Source organism: Entelurus aequoreus, linkage group LG10 (genome assembly GCF_033978785.1).
Source record: "Entelurus aequoreus isolate RoL-2023_Sb linkage group LG10, RoL_Eaeq_v1.1, whole genome shotgun sequence".
NCBI classification, from domain to species: domain Eukaryota; kingdom Metazoa; phylum Chordata; class Actinopteri; order Syngnathiformes; family Syngnathidae; genus Entelurus; species Entelurus aequoreus.
The window spans coordinates 73,378,441-73,395,319 of record NC_084740.1 but is presented as its reverse complement, the minus strand read 5'-3'; the positions used below and the strand labels follow the sequence as shown (position 1 = coordinate 73,395,319).

Genomic DNA, 16,879 nt, shown 5'->3' with positions numbered 1-16,879 from the left:
TAGGTCAACGTCAGCTTTACAGATGCCATGTCATTTCTGCAAGGTGGTGTGTTTGTGGCAAAGACATTTCTCGTGACAAATGGTGGTATCAGTCACAGTAAAGATAGTGGACAAAGACTACCTGAAGCAGGTTGATTAAAGTGGAAGCCACAGTTTGAGGAAATATAATAATTAGTAAAATTAAAATAAGCTAATTTATCACGGTAGCAGTCATATTTATGTTTTATTTGTTTTTATCTTTTTTTCTGCTATGACTGCAATGGACAACTGAAGCTTCCTATGGGCCTTTTAAAAGACGCAACGTGGCATCACAGACAATCCCAGCCCACAAGAGACGAAAGGAGCTATCAGGCTCGCATGTTATCATAACCTCGTCTTCAAAGGAGCATTCAGCTATAAACAACCCAGGCCCGGATGTTTCTGTCACTGTCCAGAGGTCTTCAGGTATGGAGACCCAGTGGACTTACTGCAGTCCAGGAGCTCATCTGTCCTCGCCCGCCGTCCAAGTAAGTGAATCGGAAGAGTCCGATGGCTCTAGCCCAAGCCCCATCATATTCCTGGATGAGGTGGGCTACCAGAAGAGCATGCTGGCCAAGTTGGATATCCCTCAGGTGCCAGGAGGTCCCAGAGACAGAGTAGAAGACTCTGACTCTGAAGTCAGTGAATTCTTTGACAGCTTTGACCAGTTCGATGACCTGGACGAGTTAAGCTCAGAGAGCTGCACACTCACGCTGCCTATGGATGCCGTTAGCGCTCCAAGCACACAGACTGAAACCATCCATTCTAGCACTAGTGGCTCCACATCCAAATATGTTTCTAGAGGCTGCTCAACAAAGGGCATGAACCCTCACTGCTTTGACCAGCCTATTCTTCCAGCCAATGTGAAAAAACCCACTCCTCTTAAACCTGGCTCCCCTTATGGAGTCCATTCTGAGGTGCCTGACTCCCCAAGGCCAATACTGAGTCCCTCTGAAGACAATGGTGGTCCTCTCTTCAGTCCTGTCAGTTCCTCTGCATTTAGCCCCTTGGTGGACTCAAGTGCTGCATTGGAATACTTCTGGAAGAAAGGTGAGGAGGAGAACGACAACACTGAGCTACGCAAACCTCAAGATCTCTGCTCCTTGTATAAGACCTATTCAGACTTTGCCAGCAGTCTCTCTAAAGAAATTCTTGGGTCCGTATGCGGCTATCAGTCTGCTTTAGACTTTAATGACAACAAGAATCTCAGCTGTGTCTGCCACAAAGAATTTACTAACTCTTCAGGCTACCTGATGAAGCTATCAGAAATTCAGGAGACTGTAACTGTGGTCAAGCTCCAAAAGACATCCCAGTCTTTGAAAGACGGTATTCAGAGGTTTGCTGCCGACCTTGTGGAAATGAGCCTGGGCAGCGCCTTGCGTGACCTCCAAAAAGGCGTATCTACTTGCACCACCACTTTGTGTCACCTGGCTGCAAGACTCACCTCTTCTGTGTTTCAGATGGCATTCCAAGAGATTGGCATGCGACAAGCATATGTGCTTAAAGAACGAGCAGTGAATGGATTAGCAAGCTTTCTGGTCGGGGAAGCGGTAACTGGTGCCCTGAAAGAGTTCTTGACTGTGAAAAAGCAGATTTTCCACAACACAGTGACACGCTTTGCGGCAGAGTTGGCCGAAGAATTGGTGTTTGAAGGTATCATGGAAGTGTGTCAGTTCTCTCATCCTTCGACACCTCTAACCCCCAGTGAATGGTCTTTCAACCATGGGCCTTTGGAGGAAGAAGAGGAGGTGGTGGTTTCTTCCTATGCCTCTGATTTGTCTGAGTCTGTTATCCAAGAGGCTTTTATCGAGCTCTCTCAGGCTGACGTTGCTTTTACTAGCCAAGCCGCCATAAGTGTTTCTCAAGACAACATCTGTTACGTCAGTGCAGAAAATACAAGCGCTCACACCAGCAGCACATTTGCTAACCAGCAGCTTTCCAACGCCAGCTTAGCTGCTGGTGTTCTAGGGCCCCCAGGAGAGAATCCTACCTGCACAGTGAAGAAAGCTCTTTTCACTGTGTCAGGCATGGCTAGCTGTATCCCTGTGCCCCAAGCAGGCCAAGCTATCTCTCATTTAAAGGATCCCAAAGACCAGCATGGTTCCAGCTCAACAGATACCTCGCAGTCCAGCCCGAGAGTAACAGTATTTTCTTCGGATACCACCACAGGCGCACAAACTGTATTTCACACTAATGAAACCCAAGCTGCTTCTGGAAGAAAAGGTATCTCTCTTGGAAAATCACCTTTCCAAAGCTTCTCTGGCAATATGGTGGATATGATAGTGACTGAGGCTTGTGAGCTAGTGAGCTCTTCTAAAATGAAGAAGAGTTTGGATGACTGCACAGGCTTCCTTGCAAAGACAGTCGCAAGTCAAAGAGACACTCTTGCCGTGCCAAACGTGGAGATGGGTGGACAAAGAAAAGCCTTTATCCCTGGGGATGACTCAACTGTAACATCTGGTCAAAAATCTGGTCGAACACCTGGAACTCCTCCATCTACTCCTCAGCAACCCAGTGAGGTATCCAAGGAAAAGCAGATAAAACAGTTCTCCAAGAAGCTAAAAAGCAAGTTGGCCAAAGAATTTTCTCCAGCTACTCCTCCTCCAACTCCTCACTATCACCCTGAACCTGGGCTGGGTCCAGCGGACAGCAGTCCGGAGGCAGACAAGACCGAGTTTATGTTGAAACTAATGAGATCTCTTTCTGAAGAGGCAGGTAGTAATGAGGATGAAGAGGAGGAAGAATTGGCAGAAGACACCGCAAGCAAATCTATCGAGTCAGAGGGTCGCTCACAGGAACTTAGCCTGTTGTCTTCACGAAGACTGTCCAATAAGGAAGCCCTCCATTATGCTGAGCAGTTGGCTTGTCATATTGTCTCAATGGCAACGGAGATGGACACTCTCAGAACCAATGATGAGGAAGGGAAAATTGCTGGCTTTGATGAGAGAAGGCGGGATAGTATAGCTCATTTCTCAGAGCAGACTTTGAACACCCTATGGGTGTATGCAGGGGAGGTGGCAGGAGAAGTCATCAATGACGTAAAGAAAAGGGTGAACTCTGTCCAGCAATGCCCCTATCATAGAGTTCCCAGAAAAAGAAGTATAGACCGGTCTAGCTTGGAATGTTTGCATTACCAACCACCCTCAGATCAGAACAGAGACTGGAGGGTGGAAAGGGTGGCTGAGCAATGGGCTAACGAGCTCCCAGCCTCTGTTTTCCGCTCGGCCACCTCCAGGTCAAGTGCAAGCTCTGGATTGTCCTCTGAGTATCCCAGCTGTGAGAGTGTGACAGATGAATATGCCGGCTACCTCATTAAGGTGCTAAAAAAAGAAGGAGGCAGTAGGGAGCTAGTCCTTGATCAGTATGCCAGTCGTTTGGCCTACCGTTCCATAAAACAAGGCTTGGCCCATGCTAGTCGCAAGATAAAGCAAAGATCCTCTAGTGCCCGCCTCCGTCCCTCGAAGTCCCTACCAGATGAATGGAAGGCATCAGGAAGTGATGAATCACAATGCAAGGAGTCAGTGATTTGTTCCTCATGTGAAGATGCACAGTGTTGTTGCAGAGAGAAACCGAGCCAGAGAGACTGCGTTGATCTGGTGGACTTTGCAGAATCCTTAGCATATAATATCACGTGTGATATCACACGTAAGCTTAGTCTTTCAACTCCACGCCTCCCAAAGTCCCTCACTGACTCATGTCTTTATAAGAAGTCAAAACTTGAAAACGTTGCAGAGAACCTCATAAGAAACTCTTTTTCCTGTCCCCTGTTGACCAAGGAGAGTAACGGTAGGCATTACCACAGCACGGGAAGCTTGTTCGACGGAGAACGAAGCAGTAAGATAATGCAGGTCATTGAGCACTACGCCAGAAAAATAGTTGATGACACTCTGAAACTGAGCATGGCTTCAGTGGGACATACATACCAGGATCAGCAGAAGGCTCAAACCCAGGACAAACACACTCACACCCAGAAGTTGTCTGAGGGGACAGAGCTCGGTTATGCCCAGGGTACATGTCGTTATTGTCAGGGCCTTGAGTGTCCTCATTGCACCAAACTCTGTCGGCACCACAGTCAGTTTATATTGCAAAGGAGAAGAGGCCAAGAGTATCAAACAAAGCCTGAGCGCCTCCCAGGTCTGGAGATTCCCAAAATCCATATCGACCTGGAGCACAAGTCGGCATTTGCAGAGGGGATGGTATCCACGGCGATGGAGAATGCGAAACGCGAACTGAGCAACACAAGCCTTAATGCAGACAGTGGCATAGGCCACGATGGAGCCAGCTATGCCGAGAGCCTGACTGCTGAGATCATGACTTCCGCCCTTAACATCTGCCAGGTGGCCAGCGACAGGTACAGATAAGTTAAAATTGTACTTGGATAGCGATAACAGCGTCACTGCTAAGCACCGTGATTTACTCTGGTCTCTTTGCAGCTTTCCAGGAGGCAAGGAAGTCACAGAGTCTACCGTGTCCCAGCAGTTGAGTGTAGCTGACGACAGTCTGGGGAGCTGGTCTAACCTGAGCTTTGAGGACGACAACAGCAGCTTCCTTCATCTCAGTGACAGGTACATGTTCCAAATTATATATTGCATGCCACATATCTATCCCAATGTTAGTTTTTGTCAACGCAAATGATAAATAAACAGTGCAAAAGTAGAAAATGTCACATAAGGATCAACATTTGGGACTCTTCTACACTTGACCTTTAGATTTTTCATAACTGTACTGTAAAATTTGTTTTTTCAAACTGCTGCGTTGACTATATACACTAATGCCAGACACAAGACCTTTTTGGACTACGAGCTCATGTATTAGATGACAGGATAACGGAGTGCCCTGCAATGTTCGTCTGGCACAATGTGAAACCGGAACTAACTTGATTACATTCACGCAATCTAGCAAAAGGCTAAATCTCGGTGCAGATCTTCGCTTAGTAGGCGGCGTTTTCCTTATTTAGCACAGCATGCCAAAACATATTTTGAGGAGTTTTGCTTGGCCTTTGCTGCCAAAGTACCATTTCCTCTCATTTGTCTGAAATGATTAAGTTACATGAAGTATATATAGGTTTAGATCTTAAAGATGTAGTTGTAATGCAACTAGGTACCTCATAGAAAAGGCTTAAATTGTTTAAAGCAATGAATGTAAATTCCAGAAAGAAATTGGAATTCGTCTTTTGACATGTTCTCACACAAGCTGCCAGAACATTTTTGCCGTTGACGTTTCCGTCAAGGTGGGGGTATCTCTGTAGAAGCAAACCTGACAGTGAGATCCTTTCCCAAGATATAACGTCTTCAGCTCCTCACTTTTGACCATTGAGGGCGCCGGGTTAATGTATCATAATATTTTCTAAAGGTGTGTCTCAGAGTGCTTTTGTCTCTTCAGGCACTGTTTCTGCATGAACAAAGTCCAGCGCCATGTGTAATTCATTAGACTCCCTTCTAAAGAGCCTGTTGCGACCGTTTCCGCTCAGCAGATGAAAAGAGGGGAAAGTAAAATACATCCTCAAAGGCCTTGGAGATGGACTTGAGGAACAAGTTCCCACCATGACATGAACTCTTAACCACAAAAAGAAAGCTATACTTTGAAAGAGAACTTTTTGAAGCTTGACAGTTGTGTGTGTGTAATCGTGGTTACCTGTCCCTTGTCTTTCCAGCAGCAATGGGAACAGTAGTAGCTGGAGCAGTCTGGGCCTGGAGGGGGAGCCCTTTGAGGAGCGCATGTCATCGTCTCCCTCAGACAGGTCAGTAAGCATTCCAAAATATTAGAACTGGGGACCATACAGAAATCCTGGTCTAAATGTTACTAGGGATTTAGCGATATCACAATATTGTTGAATGTGCACAAAAAGTACCTGTACACACTGAAATCTTTTAACCAAGTTTTTTATTTTTATAATATACTTTCCTTAGCAAGAGGAACATTAATATTATCCTGGCTTCTTAAAAACACATTATTGTTATTTGAGGGTTAAAATATGTTTACCATCTATTTTAATTTGTGAAGGTTTTAGGGTTTAATGATAAAGGCAATATCGGTTTGCCGTTTCATTTTGCCCTTAGTTCAATTCCTGTTGTAGACACGTCCATGTATGGATTTGTTACTCTGTTTTAAGAGACTTAGCCTGTAGGTCCAATGTACACAATTTAACATCTTACGTTTGCCAGACAGCAATGTGTTTATACAAGTTTAGATTGGAATATGACCTTTGTAATGGGGAAAGACCTTAAAGGGAAACTGCACTTTTTTTTTTGGAATTTTGCTTATGTTTCACAATCAGAGACAAGAACACACGTCTTTTTTTATTTTATTTTACGATTTTAAAGATGATAAAAAACGCTTGAAGGATGCGGGTAATGAGAGTCACCGTTGTAGCCTTCAAAGCCCTTATAAAACAACATCAAAACCCTCTAGCACCGTTTTATATACACCCTGCTAGTCTATATATCATTTAGTAACAGACACGTTAATAACAATATGTAATATGTTCAAAATTTACCGTATTTTGATCTTTTTAATTATTTCCAGGACTGATTTATTCCGCACATTGATTTGTTTCCAAAGCAACGCACGTCTGACTTCTGGCAATATGTGTGTTCCTACTTACAGAATCAAACACAAGTGTGTTTGCTAATCATGGCAAACTTGGTAACATACAACAAAGACGGCTCTTTTTGGACAAATGAGGATTGACAACCTTACATTTTTTAAGCTAAATATACTGCTGCTTATAGAAGCGAGCACGAAGGAAGAGTGAGAGGCTTGAGCAGACGGAAGCCGGGAGAGGGGGATGAAAGCCATTTTGACGCTATAAATATGGAACTTAGAGACAAGCTCTATCGACATAAATGGATTGCTTAGCCAAAATCAACAGGAAATGTCCCCGGCCAGCTGGACCAGACCAGCTGGTGTCCCTGGGGTTCTGGACCCTCTGGTCGGCTTCAGCAGTCCCAGGACATAGTTACACATATGTTGTCTGGCTAGCTGTGTACAAACAAAACAGGAAATGTGAGCTAATACTTTACAGATACTGTAATATGATTGTTCATGTTTTTCAGTCCGTACAGATTGGTGTCGTATCGCAGTGTTGGGCATTACAAACTCAAACACGTTTTGTGGCGTCGTAGAAGCTAGCTTATCTCTTGCCGTAGTTAGCTTTTACGGCTAATACCGAAGCATGCCGATGTGTTACTCTGAGTTCCTCAGTGTTCGCTCTTACAATAACAATGGCGCTACAGCTTGGTTATTATACAGATTACGGAACGTAAATGAAGTATTGTTGATGGTTTTTTAATGCATTTTTAAAGTGATTTAGAGGTACAATTGATTATATTGCTAGCCACCTAGAACAAACCGATTTTTATATGTTAGAAAGCGAAAAGAAAAAAACAACCTTTTGTCTTCTTGTCTCTCATAATCCAATCCAATCCAATCCACTTTATTTATATAGCACATTTACACAACAAGAATGTTTCCAAAGTGCTGCACAGCCATGTTAAAAACAATATTAAAAACAATATTAAAAACGTATGTTGTTATGATTGTTAACGATAGGCAAAATTCCACAAAACTGCAGATTTTTTACTACATGTAAAACACTTTCTTGTGGTCTACATAACATGTAATGGTGGTTCTTTGGTCAAAATTTTGCATAGATTATGTTTTACAGACCGTTTTCAGCGAGTGAAAGCCGTGGCAATGTTGATCCTGACTGTCCTTTTAAGCTCAGTTTTTCTTTGTCACCTCATCCCCAAAAGTTATGAAAATATTTTATGATGGTTGAAAAGTTACTTAGTGCTGCTTTGAAGTATGAGGGTGTGCATGGTAAAGCTACACAAAAAAGCCCACTGTAACATGCTAGTATAGCATAATGACACTTACAGTATGTGGTTACAGTCTGGTGATTCCTATTTGTCCACACATTGGTCAAATGTATTTTCCAGTGCTTTCTTTATTTTTCTTGATCTCAGCAATGTTGCATATCAGCACTGCCTTGACTAATGAAGCTTATTTGAGTGACGACAAGTAAATTCAACCATCCTGACTTTCATCTTCTCTTACCGTTCTTCAATCACATGTCAATTTTTGCACATTCTGATTCAAAATCAACCATCCATCCATCCATTTTCTACCGCTTGTCCCTTTCGGGGTCGCTGGAGCCTATCTCGGCTGCATTCAACCATGAATTTGGAAAAAAGCCAGCCAATACCAACTTCAGTTGCACCCGATCTTTTGAACAACAGTTAGCTCAAAGCTGCAACAACAAACCGCGGCACATTTACTGCCATCCTGAATCATGATTGTATGACCTGACTGCCATACAGTGAAGGTTGAAATGTATTTTTAGATTTTGTCCCGACCCAGTTAATGCCGTGTTTGTGTTTGCGTATTCTAAAAAAAATATCAAGGTTTCACAGGAACAGCCTCCTTCTGGAAGGGTGTCTGTGCCTGTAGGCTCTGTCAACAACAACGTGGTTAACAACACTATTAAACCGATTAAATAATGTTTTTCCGGTAGGCACTTCTCAGATACAGATTGGTGACATATTATTGGGGGAAAAACAGCCTTGTGATCCACCTACAGATGCTTGGCAGGGCGTCATTGCCCTTTGGCATAGATCGAACAAGTCTGTGCAGCTCAGCGTTATTAAAAAGGGAATCCCTCGTTTGGTGTTTTGATGAGGTTGGTAGACAACGTCGTCTCACAAAAATAGCTCTTAGGTGTTGCCTCGTTTGGGTTAGCTATTTTTACACTCCTCACACCCTGTGGTATTGGGTGAAAAGGGCAACTCATCAGAACAGGAACTTGGTGTCTGTCTGTAATGGGTTTGTGATCATCATCACAGACAAGGATAGTATTTCATCAATACTTTTGGCTGGCCGTTGGAATTCCATGTTTTTGCACTTCGCTGACAGACTGACTGACAGCCTGATCGCAAACTGCACTGATATTCTCACGCGAAGAAGACGCTTGTTTTCCTTTTTACATATCGCACATCATAGCCATCACTTGTCAGGTTTTTCTGGCCACAATTTATTGAGCCGTATTCGCTCTCTGTCTCAAACTGAATCCAGATGTCACTTTGATTTGGTAACTCAAGCCAGTCGAGAAGTCCTAGCGACTGGAACCCACTCGGGCCTTGGCACTTTTTGGTTAAAGTGTGAGTTGTGCTAAGTGGATTTCCAGTATGGAGTATTGGACTTGAAAAGCAGATGATACTGTAACTGGCGTAAGACAAAGAAATTAAACAAGGAATTTACTGGATGCATTTTGCAAGGGCTCAGCGATAAAATTATATTAATATACTGTAAATAGCAATAAACACGTAATAGATTTCAATAAAAAATGCGTTCGATAAAACGTTAAAAAAATTTTTTTTTCTTTGTCCGACGAAACCAGAAGTTTGGAAGCAAGGTTGGTCGCATGAAAAAAGACATTCGCTCTCTGGTAACCGAACAATGCAGAAGTGATCACTGATCAGTGGGAGTGACACGCTCAATAGACAGTGATGGACCCAGATCTTTTCCATATATCCATATTTAAGTGTTACTTTTTTACTTTCATAGTCATATTACAACATAGCTAGTATTCTTCCTTCTTTCTCTCTCTCATAGTAAGGTGTCGGCCTTCTAGCAGTGGAGAGTAGAGATAACTCGGACAAAACAAAACAACAAGACAAAACAACGAGGTAGGAAGAGTACGGGGAGGGGAAGCGGGGGCAGACCGGATAGAGCCACGCATCGGGATAGATATTGCAAGGCTGGTCTCGTTATTGTCAAAGCTTTGAGAATAAACAACAAAATACCAACTACTGCTTTTGGTGATCAATTTAAACTCCAGCTTATTTGCCATTAAAAGCACTTGGGAGTGGACAGCAGCTTAAAATCCCTGGGAGGAAGAGCTGTCTACGCAACAACAGTCAGGAAACAGTATAAATGATAAATGATAAATGGGTTGTACTTGTATAGCGCTTTTCTACCTTCAAGGTACTCAAAGCGCTTTGACAGTATTATAGTATATAGTAGTATAGTATCAACTATACAGTTTGGTGGCACCGACTTGTCTCGCGATTGATTCTTGGAATGGATTGAGAAGGCAAACTGAAAATGAGTGCTGCAGAGAGCAAAGAAATTGTTGATAAAACTGGAGAAGTCACCTCGAAAGTATGGCAGTTTTTTGGATTTTTTTAAACGGACCAATGTGGTCTGTAAATTATGCAGGGAGCTTGTCTCCACCAAGACCGGTAATACCACACCACATTAGCTACACTTACCCTTTAGACCGGACCACAGCCATAACTTCCTGGCACTAAACCTGCAGAAAATAGTTTTCTCAGGTTGTGTTGACATTTCCTTTCCTTTCTGCCTTGATAGCTGAGTGGATGATAATCAGAGGAAGGTATCATTAAAAAAAAAAAAAAAGGTTACATTTATTATATTTTTCTCCTGGTCCTTATTTTTGATAGGTCATAAAATATAAAAATCATTTATATCGACCGATATAAAACACATATATCAGTATATCGCCCAGCCCTAGTTGAGTAGATTTCCAGTATGAAAAGCAGATGGTGCTATAACGGACGTAAGATGTTAAACAAGAAATGTACTCTGCATTTTGCACAGTCAGTAGGGGTGTAACGGTACGTGTATTTGTATTGAACCGTTTCGGTAAGGGGGTTTCGGTTCGGTTCGGAGGCGCCCCGAACGAGTTTCCACACGGACATATTAAGTAGCGTAGTGCACGTTGTGTAATCAATGCACACCAAGGCACAACACACGGCATGCTAGCAATGACCGGGCTAGGACAACATATAAAAGTCAGAGCTGGAAGACCCTCCCGACTCGTTAAGATCTCCCGTTTGGCAACACTTCGGCTGCGCGGTGCGGAGGACGGAGGTTTGCCGACATTGTTCAACAGCGGTAAGGCATGCTTCTGCCAACACGTCAAACATGCTAACCCATTTGAAGCGGCACCACCCCCAAGTGAACATCGCTTCAACAAAGATAAAGACGAGCAAACGGCTCCCACCTCTTACTGCCAAGTTAGCCAGGCTGGGGGGAAAAGAAAAGTTAATCAGAGGCTGAGTTGACTTGAAACTGTTTAATGTTGCACTTTTTATATGTAGAAGAAAAGTTTTGTCATTTTATTTAATCTGAGCAACAACTTGAGGCAGTTTAATGTTGATTAACGTGGACCCCGACTTAAACAAGTAGAAAAACTTATTGGGGTGTTACCATTTAGTGGTCAATTGTAGGGAATATGTACTGTACTGTGCAAATTACTAATAAAAGTCTCAATCAATCAATCAAAAAAAGCACTTTATATGTAGAAAAGTTTTGTTAAGAAACCATTATGAGCCTTATCTTATTTAGAGAGTTAAGTCCCTACCTTATGTAAACAATTTTGATGGATGAGGGGGCGTGGCCAAAGGTCAAAGAGAACAAAGGAAAGGTCAAGGGGGCGGGGCTAGATAACAAAGGGAACAAAGAGAACAAAGGAAACAAATATAACAAAGAGAACAAAGGAAACAAATATAACAAAGAGAACAAAGGAAACAAAGATAACAAAGGGAACAATTTATTTTATATATGTTGACCACATTAACCCTGGCAATGGACCCTGTGTTTATATGTATGTTATGCCATTGTTTACAAATTTGGTAAATAAATAACCAAAAAATGTATATTTTGTTGTTTTCTTACTGTACCGAAAATGAACCGAACCGTGACCTCTAAACCGAGGTACGTACCGAACCGAAAATGAGTTAAGTCCCTACCTTATGTCAAAAATGTTGATGGATGAGGGGGCGTGGCCAAAGGTCAAGGAGAACAAAGGAAAGGTCAAGGGGGCGGGGCTAGAGAACAAAGGAAACAATTTATTTTATATATGTTGACCACATTAACCCTGGCAATGGACCCTGTGTGTATATGTATGTTATGCCATTGTTTACAAATTTGGTAAATAAATAACCCAAAAAATGTATATTTTGTTGTTTTCTTACTGTACCGAAAATGAACCGAACCGTGACCTCTAAACCGAGGTACGACATTTTTGTGTACCGTTACACCCCTATGTCACAGTGCTGTATATTTATTGATATTGTTTGTCCCAATTAGTTTATCCCTATCTCTAACTACACTGCTCTCTCTGATCCACCAGTGACAATACAGAGGACAAAGAGACGGAGGTCAAAGAGGAATCCAGCGGTAAGGGATACTAAATCCCACCCTTCTTATACATATACACACATATATACATACAGTACATTAGTCACCAAGCGTCAGAGAAAAATGAGCAGGCTTCTAATTTTGAGTCTAGCCAACTCCCACCACTTGCTGAAATTCCACAATAGTTTGACTCGACACTAGCTAGCTTTGCAAGTCTGCTGTGATGTCTGTCTGAATGTGTAATCGTAGCAGGGGATTTTACCACCCCCGTATTCCACCACACTGACGTTCATTCATGGTCTGCGCTCACTCCCCTCGCAGCCACTCATTATTTATAGTGTCTGTGCAGCGCCCCCCTCATTGGTGAGGGTCTTTGTTTCCCCATCTGTACACCCTCAGTTTGTATTAGGAAAAAGGATTAACACAATTGGCAGAAACTGAGCACTGGGGAGGTTATGTTTCCCTTGAGTAGATACAGATAAAGGAAGCCGATTTAATTTGCTAAATTAGTTTAAACCACAAAAGTATGTCATAATTATTATCGAATGTTGGGGTTCTAATTTAGTAGATGTACTTTGCTTGTTCGGATAGAGCAGGCAAGTTTGTATCGCAATGTTTGGCTGTACAATAAGTGAGAATGTAAGCAACAGTTTGGCCTAAATATTAGTTGGAAAGCGAATTACATGAAAAGTGGCGCGCACAAAATTCCAGTTACCACTGAATGTGTACATTATGTGTCAGTCAAGCATATTTTAAGGACGAGTAGTTTGCTTTAAATATATACACATGTAAATAACACATTCAGACAGACACACATATATAAATATACACGCGTGTGTATACATACTGTATATACACAGTGTGTGCCGTCAGGGCCAGCAAGGCCTTCTCTGCTGGCCTAACATAACCACAAATCATGATCATAATTAAAGATAAGTCATTTTTTAATTTACTTTCCCTAAATCTATCTAAAAGTATTCATATTCTCTTCATGTCATATTATGCTCTTTCCAGTGCTGTTGTTTTTCGGTTAGAGAGTTTTCATCCAATCAGAATTCAGCTAGCTTATGTTGCCATGCTGTACCAAATCTGCCCGGGTCATTCAGAATCAACAATGCGGGCGTCCGTGCACTGTCAGTAAACAGACACAAACGTTTGACAAGACAGTTGAGAGAGCCAATCGATCACGAGTTGTCAGTGAGGCCTTCCAGCTGGCCTAAGGCAGATACCGTATTTTTCGGACTATAAATCGCAGTTTTTTTTTCATACTTAGGAGCGACTTATGTGTGAAATGATTAACACATTACCGTAAAATATCAAATAATATGATTTATCTCATTCACGTAAGAGACTAGACGTATAAGATGTCATGGGATTAGGAGTGACAGATTGTTTGGTAAACGTATAGCATGTTCTATATGTTATAGTTATTTGAATGACTCTTACCATAATATGTTACGTTAACATACCAGGCACCTTCTCAGTTGGTTATTTACAGTGTTGGGTTAGTTACTGAAAACCAGTAACTAGTTACAATTACTAGTTACTTTATTTCAAAAGTAACTCAGTTACTAACTCAGTTACTTACACCAAAAAGTAATGCGTTACTGTGAAAAGTAACTATTTAGTTACTTCTTTTTCCCCCCCTTTTTTTAAGGCTCCCATTAATGCCCTTTTAGCCTTCATTTCAGTACTGTTATTGCACTGGAGAATAATACAATCTGTGGATCAACTTGACATGCATTTGCATCATTGAACTCAGAAGGCAATGTGGTCTACATACAACACACAAACAATGTGGTCTACATACAACACACAAACAATGTGGTCTACATACAACACACAAACAATGTGGTCTACATACAACACACAAACAATGTGGTCTACATACAACACACAAACAATGTGGTCTACATACAACACACAAAGACAAAGATATGTTTCAAAGGGCCAATTTATTTCAGGCCAGAAAAAATTGACAAAACTATTTTAAATAGCTGCAACATAATGGCACTTTAACTTTAAGTAGATAGGATCTTTGATCCAAGACACAACTTACATTTAACTAAAATGTTATTTTCTTTGTGCTCGACAAAAGAAAAGTATTGAGAATGTCTCCATGTTAAAAAACTCGACTTCTGGCTTCGCCATGATGTCTTGTTAGTTGTTATGAGAGTAGCGTATGTGTGTGTGGCCCTTTAAGATATGACAGCATGAGAGGTGAGTGACGTCAGTGAGTGAGTGGGCGAGAGAGGTGAGGGAGCGGCGACAGTGAGTGCGTGTAGGTGCTCTAGCTTGGTGGGTGGCTGCGTGCAATAAAGTCACAAAGTTGCAACAAACCGCCGGGCTCGGCATTCACCCTCAGCTGTAAAGACCCTCTTCCGGGTAAAGTGAAGGTTGTTAGACCCGAAGTACGGCTCTGGAGGAACGTCTCCCCTGCGGGGAGGCGTGCTTTCTGTGGGTGGGGGAAAGCACGCCTCTTCTTTTCCACCGGAGCGCTCCAATAAAACACACTCAGATCTTCAGTTTCTAGCTGATACTACATACAAATAACGTAAAATAACGCAGTAACGCATCATGCAGTAACGGTAACTGAGTTACTGTATATAGAAAAATAACGCGTTAGATTACTAGTTACCGCCGAAACTAACGGCGTTAGTCCCAACACTGGTTATTTATGCCTCATATAACGTACACTTATTCAGCCTGTTGTTCACTATTCTTTATTTATTTTAAATTGCCTTTCAAATGTCTATTCTTGGTGTTGGGTTTTATCAAATAAATTTCCCAAAAAAATGCGACTTATACTCCAGTGCGACTTATATATGTTTTTTTCCTTCTTTATTATGCATTTTCGGCCGGTGCGATTTATACTCCGGAGTGACTTATACTCCGAAAAATACGGTATTATTGTGACGTTATGAGCTAGGTAACATAAGAACTCCATTACCCAGCATGCGCACTAGCCCCGTTTAGGTTGTTGAATGTAGCAATGCCGGCAGCGGGATGTTTTTGATGAGCACGCTGTGGAGTAAACTTTAAGAACCCCGCCAACACGCCTCGTCTGCATCTTTTATGATTAGACAAGACAGAGAGACAGTTTGGCATTTTACCCAACATGCTTTGTAGCGGATTTAGATGGGTGTAATTTTGAATTGTGTGTTGGTTTTTAATTTTTTGGACTACGGGTGGAGGAGGTTGTCTGAATTGGTACTTAAATATTGATTGCACTCGCTCAATGTGTCACGCTCACGGTCAGCGACTAACACCATTGACATCCATTACATTGCAGCACATTTGCAAGAATTCAACTTTCATGTTACCGTATTTTTCGGAGTATAAGTCGCTCCGGAGTATAAGTCGCACCGGCCGAAAATACATAATAAAGAAGGAAAAAAACATAAATAATTTGCACTGGAGTATAAGTCGCATTTTTGGGGGAAATGTATTTGATAAAAGCCAACACCAAGAATAGACATTTGAAAGGCAATATAAAATAAATCAAGAATAGTGAACAACAGGCTGAATAAGTGTACGTTATATGAGGCATAAATAACCAACTGAGAAGGTGCCTGGTATGTTAACGTAACATATGGTAAGAGTCATTCAAATAACTATAACATATAGAACATGCTATACGTTTACCAAACAATCTGTCACTCCTAATCGCTAAATCCCATGAAATCTTATATGTCTAGTCTCTTACGTGAATGAGATCAATAATATTATTTCATATTTTACGCTAATGTGTTAATCATTTCACACATAAGTCGCTCCCCCGGCCACACTATGAAAAAAACTGCGACTTATAGTCCGAAAAATACGGTATAAAAAATTAACTGGGTTTAGGTCTTTAGGGACAGTTTAGGGACCCCCTGACTTACCGTTTTCCTATCACGCTGCAGGGACCCTGCGTGTGGACACGACACAGGTGCAGGCTTCCAGGGCTTCTTCACTGATGATCCTGAACTCGGATGTCCGCGAGCTCAGGCGAGGGCCTCAGCACGTCACCCTGGACCCTCAGCTGAGGAGCCTGCTGCAGTGGGCGGCCGCCTCCATGGCCGACACCCCGCAGATCCAACTGAGTCCTGAAAGGGAGCTGCAACAGGTGACGCCTTCTTTTTGAGAACTGCTTCGCCAAACGTAATCCGATTCAGTGTTTCCCATAAACTGCCAAGATACCTGTGGCGGTGGGGGCGTGGCTATGGGCGTGGTCACCATGACATCGAGTAATTTGCTACAATGATATGATTTTCTCTAAAAAGGCTAAAAAAATGTATACTTACTAATTAATAATAACAGTTTTGTTTTAAACGTCCATCCATCCATCGATTTTACAATATAATTACAACACTTTATGTACATATTTATATACAGATTTGAACAATAAGTTATTCACTGAAATATATTTATTAATTGTGGTTCTTACAAAAAATATATCTTATAAAAATATAAAAGCTAAAATGTCTCTTAAAGCTCTGCCCCTTTAATTAGTGCATACTAAATAATTTAACTTTAGCCTACTACTACAACCATATTATTTACCAGCAACATAAAGTGAAACAGAGGCAGAGGTGTCCTGCCACACAAAAAATTACAAAAAAAAAAATATTTTTTGTTTTTTGTTGCGGCCTTAATTCTTTCGTGGCAGGCCGCCACAAATAAACGAATGTGTGGGAAACACTGTGATTCCTGC

At 41.9% G+C, this 16,879-nt stretch overlaps 1 protein-coding gene and 1 long non-coding RNA gene across 3 annotated transcripts in view; one reads left to right on the top strand and one right to left on the bottom strand.

Annotated features, from left to right (window-relative positions):
* akap11 (A kinase (PRKA) anchor protein 11) overlaps positions 1–16,879 on the top strand; it is a 30,049-nt gene that overhangs the window by 7,665 nt on the left and 5,505 nt on the right. The window contains exons 7-11 of one of the 2 annotated variants that reach the window (XM_062061648.1): positions 274–4,369; positions 4,452–4,583; positions 5,675–5,758; positions 12,176–12,222; positions 16,089–16,291. In XM_062061648.1, coding sequence (XP_061917632.1) covers positions 274–4,369; positions 4,452–4,583; positions 5,675–5,758; positions 12,176–12,222; positions 16,089–16,291 — 4,562 coding nt within the window. Of the gene's footprint in view, positions 1–273; positions 4,370–4,451; positions 4,584–5,671; positions 5,759–12,175; positions 12,223–16,088; positions 16,292–16,879 lie in introns of both variants that reach the window. The other variant, XM_062061647.1, reaches the window with a different exon arrangement.
* The window catches only part of LOC133659032 (uncharacterized), an 89,732-nt gene continuing 78,323 nt past the window's right edge, over positions 5,471–16,879 (bottom strand). Inside the window, exons 4-5 of the long non-coding RNA XR_009827586.1 lie at positions 16,068–16,282; positions 5,471–5,785 (exon numbers count right to left, since the gene is read on the bottom strand). This is a non-coding gene — a long non-coding RNA (uncharacterized LOC133659032). The remainder of the gene's footprint in view (positions 5,786–16,067; positions 16,283–16,879) is intronic.